General features: G+C 39.3%; 1 protein-coding gene across 7 annotated transcripts; it reads right to left on the reverse strand.

Moving 5' to 3' along the window:
- Positions 1-348: 348 nt before the first annotated feature.
- Positions 349-11,108, reverse strand: LOC131994147 (uncharacterized). Of its 7 annotated transcripts, XM_059360534.1 has the most exons (5): positions 10,918-11,108; positions 10,688-10,802; positions 2,326-2,554; positions 2,157-2,270; positions 349-494 (listed from the first exon to the last, which is right to left on the reverse strand). In XM_059360534.1, the coding sequence occupies exons 3-5, from the start codon at positions 2,516-2,518 to the stop codon at positions 358-360; spliced, it is 444 nt and encodes a 147-aa protein (XP_059216517.1). In that variant the 5' UTR covers positions 2,519-2,554; positions 10,688-10,802; positions 10,918-11,108; the 3' UTR covers positions 349-357. The 7 variants fall into 7 exon arrangements, with proteins under 7 accessions (XP_059216517.1, XP_059216518.1, XP_059216521.1 ...); XM_059360535.1 differs by lacking the exon at positions 10,688-10,802 and having other exon boundaries at positions 10,983-11,108; XM_059360538.1 differs by lacking the exon at positions 10,688-10,802 and having other exon boundaries at positions 2,157-2,264.
- Between the last annotated feature and the right edge of the window lie 695 nt (positions 11,109-11,803).

An 11,803-nucleotide genomic window follows, 5' to 3' on the forward strand; every position in this document is an offset into this window, starting at 1 on the left:
CAATCGGACAGGAATTGCGCACTCTAGAGGCTCAAGAAGTCAAGACCCAAGATCGGTTTATGTGTCAGCTATATGAAAACATGGACCGATATGGCCCATTTACAATACCAACCGACCTACACTAATAAAAAGTATTTGTGGAAAATTTCAAGCGGCTAGCTTTACTCCTTCGGAAGTTAGCGTGCTTTCGACAAACAGACGGACGGATGTGTCGATGCAAAAGTCATGCTGCCACATTGTTTCCTTTAACACATTCACCACACAAACAAATGTTTCGATTACAAAAACTCTAATTACACTTTGTTCTTTTATACTTTATTGCATTAACTTAAAAAAAAATCTCTTAAAATTTTTAAGCTAGACGTGTAATAGAAAAAACATCAAACTTAGAATGAAGTTTTTGAAATATCTTTCATTTTTGCCAATACATGGTGTTTGCACATTGGACTTAGCATTTTCTGCATTAACTTCATATTTCGGATTGTCGTTGTTTGCTGTAAATTATGAAAACATTTGATTGTTAATTATTTAAAACAGTTTTAAGGTACGTTCGGATTAGTCAAATATTTGATCCATCTTCTTAAACCCACCACCGAAGGATGGGGGTATATTCATTTTCTCATTCCGTTTGCAACACATCGAAAGATCAATTTTCGACCCTATAAAGTACATATATTCTTGATCAGCGTAAAAATCAAAGACGATCTAGACATGTCCGTTCGTCTGTCTGTTGAAATCACGCTACAGTCTTTTAAAATAGAGATTTTGAGCTGAAACTTTGCGCAGATTCTTTTTTTGTCCTTAAGCAGGTTAAGTTCGAAGATGCGCTATATCGGACTATATAGACCGATCCGCTGATTTAGGGTCTTGGCCCCATAAAAGCCACATTTATCATCCAATTTTGCTGAAATTGGGGACAGTGAGTTGTGTTGGGCCCTTTGACATCTTCCTTCAATTTGGCTCTGATCGGATCAGATTTGGATATAGCTGTCATATAGACCGATTTGCCGATTTAAGGTTTTGGGCCCATAAAAGACGCATTTATTGTCCAATGTTGCCGAAATTTGGGACAGTGAGTTAAATTATGCCCCTTGACATACTTCTGCAATATGGCACAAATCGGTCCAGATTTGGATATAGCTGTCATGTAGACCGATCTCTCGGTTTTAGGTTTTGGGGCCATAAAAAGCGCATTTATTGTCCGATGTTGCCGAAATTTGGGACAGTGAGGTGTTTTAGGCCCTTCGGCGGCCTTCTTCAATTTCACTCAGATCGGTCCATATTTGGATATAGCTGCCATATAGACCGATCTCTCAACTTAATGTTTTGGGCCCATAAAAGACGCATTTATTGTCCGATGTTGCCGAAATTTGGGACAGAGAGTTAAGTTAAGCCCCTGCACATATTTAATAGCTGTCATATAGACCGATATCTCGATTTAAAGTCTTGGCCCCAAAATAGGCGCATTTATAATCCGATTAAACAGAAATTTGACACAGTGACTTATGTTAGGCTTTTCGACATACATGTCGTATATGTTTCAGATCGGTTTATTTTTAAATATAGCTACTAAAAAGACCAATATTTTGTTATACACAATTGCACAATGACTTGCACTTATTAGTATTTCGTCCAAATCGGAGCATATTTCGATATAGCTGCTATGGGACATAAGGTATGCAATTTTCACCGGATTTTTTTGACTTGACAAAAAACTAGTAAAAGCGTGCTAAGTTCGGCAGGGGTTAAACCTTAGATAGCCTCCATCATGTACAATCGCAACTGACCTACACTAATAGGAAGTAACCGTGCAAAATTCAATCGCCTAACTTAATTCTTTCGTAAGAATGCGTGCTTTTGGACAGACAGACAGTCGCTTTGCTAAGTGATAACATAAAATTATTTTCAATAATTTTTGATAAGGAAGCAGCAAAATCTATTTGCAAAAAAAATGTAAAAAGGCATTAAGTTCGGTCGGGTCGAACTTTGGATACCCACCACTTCGGATGTATATATAAAACCCCTTTATAATAATGTGTCTAATGTGAACACAAAATCAAGAATGTACGAATTTGACACATTTTGGGCAAAAATATTTAACAAAACAAGATGGATCAAACATTTGATTAATCTGATCATAATTTTTTTAGTTATACCATTTTCCTCTGAAGATACATTATCGTCTGTTTCCTGTGCAGTATGATGAAGTTTTGGAGACATGTCCTCGTGTTTGGATATTTCGGGGGTCATGGCATCTTTCTCACCTAGAACTTTGCTAATATTCAATGAAAATGATTATTATATATTATATGCAGTCAAAAATACCTTTTTCGACTTCAGATTCATTGTGGCCAAAATGGTGCAACACTGGGGGTGAAGATTTGGTCGTGTTGTTGGAACATTTTTTAAGCACGTTCAGATGTTCACAGTTTCTAAGCACCTTAATTTCGGCCGATGACGCCGCCCATGAAAAATGGCACAGAACACTTAATATCAAAAATTTCAGTTTGGGACGCATTTGAACAGTATTTCAGGCTGTCAGTTTTATTCCGGACTACAAACAGTGAAATTACAATTTATTAAAAAACAAGTAAAAAGGCGTTAAGTTCGGTCGGGCCGAACATTGGATACCCACCACCTAGGGATTATATGTAAACTCCCTTTCGTCATAATGCGGTGAAAAATTCATAATTTATGCCCCATAGCAGCTATATCGAAATATGATCCGATTTGGACCAAATTCGACACGAACATAGAGTGATCTAATGATCTAAGTACAAGTCATTGTTCAATTTTGTAGAACAAAATATTGGTCTTTTTGGTAGCCATAACCAAATATGTAGCGATCTGAACCATATACGATACGGACGTCGAAAAGCCTAATAAAAGTGACCGAGTCAAATTTCAGCGAAATGGGATTATAAATGCGCCTTTTTAGGGGACCAAGAAATTAAACCAAGTGATCGGTGTATATGGCAGCATTATCCAAATCTGGACCGATCTGGGCCAAATTGCTGAAAGTTTTCGAAGAGCCTAACACAGCTCACCCTCCCAAATCTTGGCGAATTCGGACAATAAATGCGCCTTTTATGGGCCCAAAACTGATAAATCGAGAGATCAGTCTATATGGCAGCTTTATCCAAATCTGAACCGATCTGAGCCAAATTAAAGAGAAATGTTGAAGGACCTAACACAACTCACTGTCCCAAATTTCAGCAAAATCAGATAATAAATGTGGCTATAAAAGCCACATTTGGACCTAAGACCCCAAATCGGTGGGTCGGTCTATATAGGGGCTTTACCAAGATATAGTCCAATATAGCCCATCTTCGAACTTAACCTGCTTATGGACAAAAAAAGAATGTGTGCAAAGTTTCAGCTCAATATCTCTATTTTTAATGACTGTAGCATGATTTCAACAGACAGACGGACGGACATGGCTAGATCGTCTTAGTTTTTTACGGCGATATATATACTTTATAGGGTCGGAAATGGATATTCCGATGTGTTGCAAACGGAATGAAAAAAATGAATATTCCCCCATCCTTCGGTGGTGGGTATAAAGATAGAAATATATATTTTGCATGTAATAACGAGAGGGGGTAGGAAATTGGTAGTCTTCTTGAAAAAAGAATTCGTCAGAAAACGTCAAAAAGGCACCCTTGTTCAAAATTCGCTTAAGCCTAAATATCTATCGTCGAATCTATCAATCAATCAATCAATTCAGTGAACTCTAAATTTCTCACTCCTCAAGTTGTCATGCATTCGCACATCCACATTAATTCCGCCGCGTTTCACTGTAGGTAGAAGACTTTGCTTGCTTTAACTGCCCAAACTGATCTTTTTGTGCAAAAGGAGTCGTTACGTTGTGACCAGTGTTGCCACTCAAACAATTTATTTCCCCACAAAATCAACCTAACATCCAGCCAAAACTAACCTACTGTTGGAAAAAGGCTATGTTTGTTGGTTCGTGGTTAATGAAACACTTTCTTTATTTTACAATTATCCATTCTTACTTTCTATCTTACAAAATAATTTGTAAGCTATCCGCAAGCTAGAAACTCGTAGCTTCTCTGCAATAAGTAACAGGTAAAAGCGTGCTAAGGTCGGCCGGGCCGAATCTTGGAAACCCACCACCATGGATTCTGCTAAAAATGTATACAAACTTAATTTTGTTGAAGGCAGTCATTTTATTCTACATACCAAACAAAATGTAGGCTTCAAAGGGCTCAAGAACTCAAATCAGGGGATCGGTTTATATGGGGACTTTATCTGTTTATAAACCGATTCGGATCATACTTGGCATGGTTGTTGGAAGACGCAACTCAAGTTTTTGTTCCAAATTTAAGACAAATCGAATGAAAATTGAGTCTTCAAAGGGCTCAAGAACTCAAATCAGTGGATCGGTTTATATGGGGACTATATCTGCTTATAGACCGATTGGGATCATACTTGGTATAGATGTTGGCAGTCATAAATAAAGTCATTGTTCGTAATTTTAGCCAAATCGAATGAAAATTGAGACTTCAAAGGGCTCAAGAAGTCAAATCCGAGTGGTGTCGTGGCCCCATAGATATTTTTTTCCCAAATATTAATATCAGATTTGTGCTTCACTCCCAAAGACCTTTTATTTAAGCCCCATATTGCTATGGCCGTAAATTTGTCCTCCATGGGAGATGTTTTTGGTAAGGGATGGCCCCCCAAACACTGGGTGCCATATATGGATATCAGATTCGTATGCTACACTCAAATGCCATTCATTTAAGCAACCCCCATATAACAATGGTCAGTAAATAAGTTTTGTTTGGGGGATGTTTTGTGGAAGGAGTAGACGCCTAGAAACTTGGTTCAACATTTGGATATCAGATTTGTATTCTCCTCGTTTTGTGGTTGGGCAACCCCTTGGATAGTTTTTGTACCACATTCGCATTCTACTCTCCAATATCTATCATTTGATATCCATATTGTCCTTATCGGTTCCCTTTTGATTTTGGGTGGTGTTTTTAGGGTAATGTTGGAGGGTCCGCCCTCTTCCGTTATCAATAAATTATAAAGCCTTTTTCTACTTCCTGACCATATTCGTAATCTACTCCCAAATATCTTTCATTTGAGTCCCATATTGTCATGATCGTCAAATAAACCTATTTTAAGGGATTTTGGGGCTGGGCGGCTCCCCAGGTACTTGGACCCATCTTGTATTATGAAATACGTACTCTTCTCTTGAATATCTTTCACTTGAATCCCATATTGTCCCGATCGGTCCACTTTTATTTTTGGGTAGTTCTTTTGGGGTAAGGGGGAGGGTCCGCCCCCCTCCCGATATCGAAAAATTATGTAGTCTATGTTTCCTTCTAGACCAACCGACATAATCTGTGAAAATTTAAAGGTAATCGCTTCATCCGTTTTCGAGTCTATACGGAACAAACACCACAACAACCGACAAACAAACACAAATTGGATTTTTGTATATAAGATACTAGCTGAACCGGACCCGCTCCGCTGCGCCTTCATTTACTTTATATGGAGCACAACTATCCTTTGAATATTTATTTTCGACAATTAAAGAGCTTTTAGTGAAATACCATTCTACGAAAATAATATATGTATGGGATGAGGCGTCCTCACACATTTGGCCCCAAAATTTTTACTCTGGGGGAGGGGTGTTGTGGGAAAGAGGCGGTGCCCCAAATACATGGTCCCACATTTGGATATCAGATTCGCATAATACTCCCAAATACCTTTGTTTGAGGCCCATATTGCGATGGTCAGTAAGTAATTGTTGTTTGTGGGGTGTTTTAGGGAAGGCGTAGACCCCCAATACCTGTCATTTAAGCGCTACATTGACGTGGTTGGTATATATGCCCGATTTAGGAGTGTTTTGGGGAGTGGGGTGGTCCCCCAAACACTTAGCCCTGGAAATATATCAGCATCGTGCACTACTCTCACATATCATTTATTTGTATCGCCATTGGCATCAATTTACCATATCGCCATTGCCATCAAAATTGGGTATCAAATTTGTTTTCTAATCTTAAATACCTTTCATTTAAACTCCTTATTGCAAAAGTAAGCAAATATGTCCGGTTTAGAGTAGAGACCCTAAAAACTATCAATATCAAGATCCACTCCCTTTAAGACCCGAAGTTGCCATGGTGAGCAAATACGCCCCATTTGGGTATTTTAATGGGGGTGGGACGTCCCCTAGGGAGTTGGTCCCAAATATTGATATCAGATTCGTGGTCTATTCCCAAATACCTTTCATTTGAGCCCCATATTTCCATAGTCGGCAAACATGACCTGTTTCGATGGTGTTTGGTGTTTCTTATTACAGCCCCATATTAGAATGGTCACCAAATACGTCCTATATGGGAGGTGTTATGGGGTCTGGGTGGCCCCATACGCACTTTTTCCCGAATATTGATATCAGACTCATGCTCTACTCCCAAAGACCTTTCATTTAAGCCCCACATTTCTATTGTAGTGAATTTGTCCTCTTTGGGGGTTGTTTTTGGAGGGGGCTGGCCCCCATTCACTTGGTCCCACATTTGGATATCAGATTCGTATTCTACACTTAAATAACTTTTATTTGAACCCCATATTGGCATGATCAGTAAATAAGTCCCGTTTGGGGGTGTCTTGCGGAAGGGGTGCACCCCCAGAAACTTGCTCCCACATTTGGATACCACATTCGTATTCTACTCGCAAATACCTCTCATTTGAGTCCCATATTGCCCAGGTCGGTAAATATAGCCGATTTAGGGTTGTTTTGGGGGTTGGTGTCGGACTAAACACAAAGTCAAATTCTTCAACATCAGCCTTATTTATGCCCATGACACAGACAACATGCTGAGGATATGAAAAGAACATTTTACCCAACTGCTAGTGTCCGATGTTGGCGGCGAAGAGGATACCGCAGAACCAATCCCTGATGATGGTATAGAATGTTTACCTCCTAGTCAGAATGAGGTCCAAGTAGCAGTAACCCGACTAAAGAACAACAAGGCAGCAGGAGCCGACGGGTTACCCGCTGAACTATTTAAGACCGGAGGCGACACGGTGATAAGGCGTAGGCATCAGCTTATCTGCGCAATCTGGCTAGAAGAACGCATTCCCGGTGATTGGAACCTCAGCATACTATGTCCCGTACACAAGAAAGAGACAAGACGGAATGTGCCAACTACAGAGGAATAAGTCTCCAATCGCATACAAGATACTCTCGAGCGTACTGTGTGAAAGATTAAAACCTAAAGTCAATGAGATAATTGGGCCCTATCAATGCGGCTTTAGACCAGGTAAATCCACCCTAGACCAGATATTCACACTGCGCCAAATCCTGCAAAAGACCCGATACTCCTTTACGTTCAAAGGTATTTCAAGCCATGTCTGAGTTTGGTATCCCTGCAAAATTAATAAGACTCTGCAGGATGACACTTGCTGATACGAACCTCTCCGAACCATTTAATACCAAACGAGGTTTCAGACAAGGAGACAGCCCATCGTGTGATCTCTTTAATATCCGGCTGGAGAAGATTATACGAGATGCAGATGTCAATAGATATGGCACACTAATCACAAGAGAGCACATGCTACTCGCCTATGCCGACGATATCGATATCATAGGTCGGTCACCGGAAGTAGTAACTGCTGCCTTTGAAAGAATCGAAAAAGAGTCAGTGAAAATGGGTCTGGCAGTAAATGGGGATAAGACGAAATGAATGGTTTCAACTCCCAAAAAGCCTTCCACAACCGAGCAGATAAAAAAAATGGAGAAAGTTGGGAATCACAACTTTGAGATAGTCAGTAACTTCATCTACCTCGGCACCGCCGTAACCAAAACGAATTTTAAGATAAAGCGAAGAATAATACTGGCAAACAGATGCTACTTTGGACTAAGTAAGCAGTTTAGAAACAAGGCCAACTCTCGACAGAGGAACATTACACTATACAAAACACTGATACTACCCGTGCTGTTATATGGTTCTGAAGCATACTTGTTCTGTGGTACTTGTGAAAGCAGATGAGGCAGTGCTTGGAGTATTTGAGAGAAAGATTCTTCGTAAAATAATTGGACCAGTTTGCGTTAACGGAGAATATAGGCGACGTATGAACCACGAGCTGTATGAGCTGTATGACGACGATAGCATAGTTACATGCATCAAAATACAACGAATGCGTTGGCTATGTCACGTTGTCAGATTGGATGAAGAAGCTCCAACAAAGAAGTCTTTTGAAGGCAAACACGGTGGTACACGCAAACCGGGAAGACCAAAAGCCCGATGGAAAGATCAAGTTGTGGGAGACACCTCGAAACTTGGTGTCAGAGATTTTAGAATGAGCGCAAAAGATCGAGGCGCTTGAAACGCTATTCTACGTTCGGCTAGTGGAACAAATATTCAGTCATAGCCAATTAAAGTAAAGTAAAGTAAAGTAAAGTATAAGAGAGAACACAAAATTTCGCTTAAATCGCACCACCCATCACCGAGATAAGGTAAGGGGGAGGGTCAAATTTTTTTTGGCTACGTCCCTACCTCCACCATAGGGTGGGGGTATACTAAATTCGTCATTCAGTTTGTAACTCCTTGAAATATTCGTCAAAGACCCCATAAAGTATATATATTCTTGATCGATATGACATTTTAAATTTACCTAGCCATGTCCTTCCGTCTGTCTGTCGAAAGCACGCTAACTTTCGAAGGAGTAAAGTTGGCCGCTTGATATTTTGCACAAACACTTCGTACTAGAGTAGGTCGGTTGGGATTGTAAAAGGGCTATATTGGTTCATAAGCTGATATAGCTGCCATAAACCGATCTCGTATCTTGACTTCCTGAGCCACTAGAGGGCACAATTCTAATCCGATTTGGCTGAAATTTTGCATGAGGTTTTTAATTATCACTTGCAACAACTGTATTTAGTATGGTTGAAATCGGTTCATAACCTGATATAGCTGTCATATAAACCTATCTGGGGTCTTGACTTCTTGAGCGTCTACAGGGCGCAATTCCTATCGGATTTGGCTGAAATTTTGCACGACGGGTTAACTTATGACTTCTAACAACTGTGCCAAATATGGCGCAAATAGATCCATAACCTGATATAGCTGCCATATAAACCGATCTGGGATCTTGACTTCTTGAGCCTCCAAAGGGCGTAATTATTATCCTATTTGGCTGAAATTATGTACAACGGCTTGACCGATCTCCCTATTTCAGTTCTTGAGCCCCTAAAGGGCGCAATTCACACTCATATTGTCTGAAATTTTACACAACGACATCTATTCAATTCAGTTATGGCCCGAATCGGACCATAACATAATATAGCTCCAATATTATAGCAATACTCTTCTTGTGCGATCCATGGTGGAGGGTATATAAGATTCGGCCCGGTCGAACTTAGCATGCCTTTACTTGTTACTTGTTATACCCACCACCGAAGGATGGGGGTATATTCATTTTGTCATTCCGTTTGCAACACATCGAAATATCCATTTCCGACCCATGTCTAGATCTAAGACGATCTAGACATGTCCGTTCGTCTGTCTGTTGAAATCACGCTACAGTCTTTAAAAATAGAGATATTGAGCTGAAATTTTGCACAGGTTCTTTTTTTGTCCATAAGCAGGTTAAGTTCGAAGATGGGCAATATCGGACTATATCTTCATATAGCCCCCATATAGACCTATCCGCCGATTTAGGGTCTAAGGCCCATAAAAGCCACATTTATTATCCGATTTTGCTGAAATTCGGGACAGTGAGTTGTGTTAGGTCCCTGGACATCCTTCGTCAATTTGGACCAGATCGGTTCAGATTTGGATATAGCTGCCATATAGACAGATCCTCCGATTTAGGGTCTTAGGCCCATAAAAGCCACATTTATTATCCGATTTTGCTGAAATTCGGGACAGTGAGTTGTGTTAGGATCTTTGATATCCCTCATTAATTTGGTGCAGATCGGTCCAGTTTTGGATATAGCTGCCATATAGACCGATCCCTCGATTTCAGGTTTTGGGCCCATTAAATGCTCATTTATAGTTCGATGTCGCCGAAATTTGGGGCAGTGAGTTAAGTTAAGCCCCTCGACATAATCCTTCAATATGCCACAGATCGGTTAAGATTTGGATATAGCTGCCATATAGACCGATCTCTCTATTTCAGGTTTGGGCCCATAAAAGGTGCATTTATTGTCCGGTGTCGCCGAAATTCAGGACAGTGAGTTGAGTTAGGCCCTTCGACATTTTTCTGAAACTTGAGCTAAATCGGTTTAGATTTGGATATAGCTGCCATATAGACCGATATCTCGATTTAAAGTTTTGGCCCCATAAAAAGCGCATTTATAATCCGATTTCACTAAAATTTGACACAGTGACTTACGTTAGGCTTTTCGAAATCCGTGTCATATGTACCTCAGATCGGTTTATTTTTAGATAAAGCTACAAAAAAGACCAATATTTTGTTAAACACAATTGAACAATGGCTTGTAGTTATAATTATTTGGTTAAAATTGAACATATTTTGATATAACTGCTATGGGACAAAAGGTATAAAATTTTCACCGGATTTTGATGAAAGGTGGTTTACGTATATTTCCGAGGCGGTGGGAATCCAAAGTTCGGCCCGGCCGAACTTAATGTCTTTTTACTTGTTTTAAATTACAAAAACACTTAATGCAGGGAAATTGATGTTTATATACTTCATCTAGATATTGGTTGTGCACTTTATTCCATTTATCTCAAATTGCTAATTTTACGTATATTTGTTCGAACATAAATAACATAAGAATCTGCCTTGAACTTTGTGTTTGTGTACTGTGGTAAGTACCCAATTTTGATTTTCCAAGAAGAGAAAATTCAATAGAATTCTTAATGTCTTGTGGAATTTAAACAATTAATAAGAATAAAACAAAGAGCAATTACTTCGAACCTTAATCTAAACAAAGAGCACTTCCCGGCCACAAAACTAATTCAAATATGATTAAAAACAATGACCTGTAGTGTAGGTATCTTATTAATTAACTGACATTGGGTTATGGATTTTGGTTGAAATTGTGTTTTGGAAAATGTTATAAAAAAAAAAAACGAAGTCCGTATTCACTTTTTATTAACCCGCAATCACTTATAGGCTACAACTGTATTTTCCAATAGCAAGGCATTTTTTCAATTCTCTATTGTCCTGTTATCGATAATCTAATATAATTAATCGATAGCTAACGATATTTTACAAATGGGATTTTGTTTCAGAAATCAGAAAATGGAATTTTAACCGTTTTCATGATTTTGAAAATTTTTATACCCTCCACCATAGAGTGGGGACGGACCCCACTCTACATCCGTCCGTCTGTCGGCCGAAAGAGTAAAGCTAGGCGCTTGAATTTTGGAACAAAAACTTTAATAAGTTTAGGTCGATTGGGATTGTTAATTGGCCAACTCATTCCAAGCTTTGATATAGCCACCGTATAAACCGATCTTGGGTTTTCGATTCTTGAGCTTCTAGAGGGCGCAATTCTTATCCGTATTGACTGAAATTTAGCATAAGGTGTTTTGGTTTGACTTCCAATAACTTTGCTAAGTATGGTCCAAATCAATTGATAACCTAATATTTATAGTTGTCATATAAACCGATCTCCCGATTAGACTTCTTGAGCTTCTGGAGGGCACAATTCTTATCCGATTTGGATGAAAATTTTCACATATCTTTTGGGTGTGACTTCCAACAAATGTGCTAAGTTATTTTCTTACTCAGTCCATAACCTGACATAGTTGCCATATAAACCGATCTTTGGTCTTCACTTCTTGGCCGTCTGGAGGGG

Source organism: Stomoxys calcitrans, chromosome 1 (genome assembly GCF_963082655.1).
Source record: "Stomoxys calcitrans chromosome 1, idStoCalc2.1, whole genome shotgun sequence".
Taxonomy (NCBI): Eukaryota; Metazoa; Arthropoda; class Insecta; order Diptera; family Muscidae; genus Stomoxys; species Stomoxys calcitrans.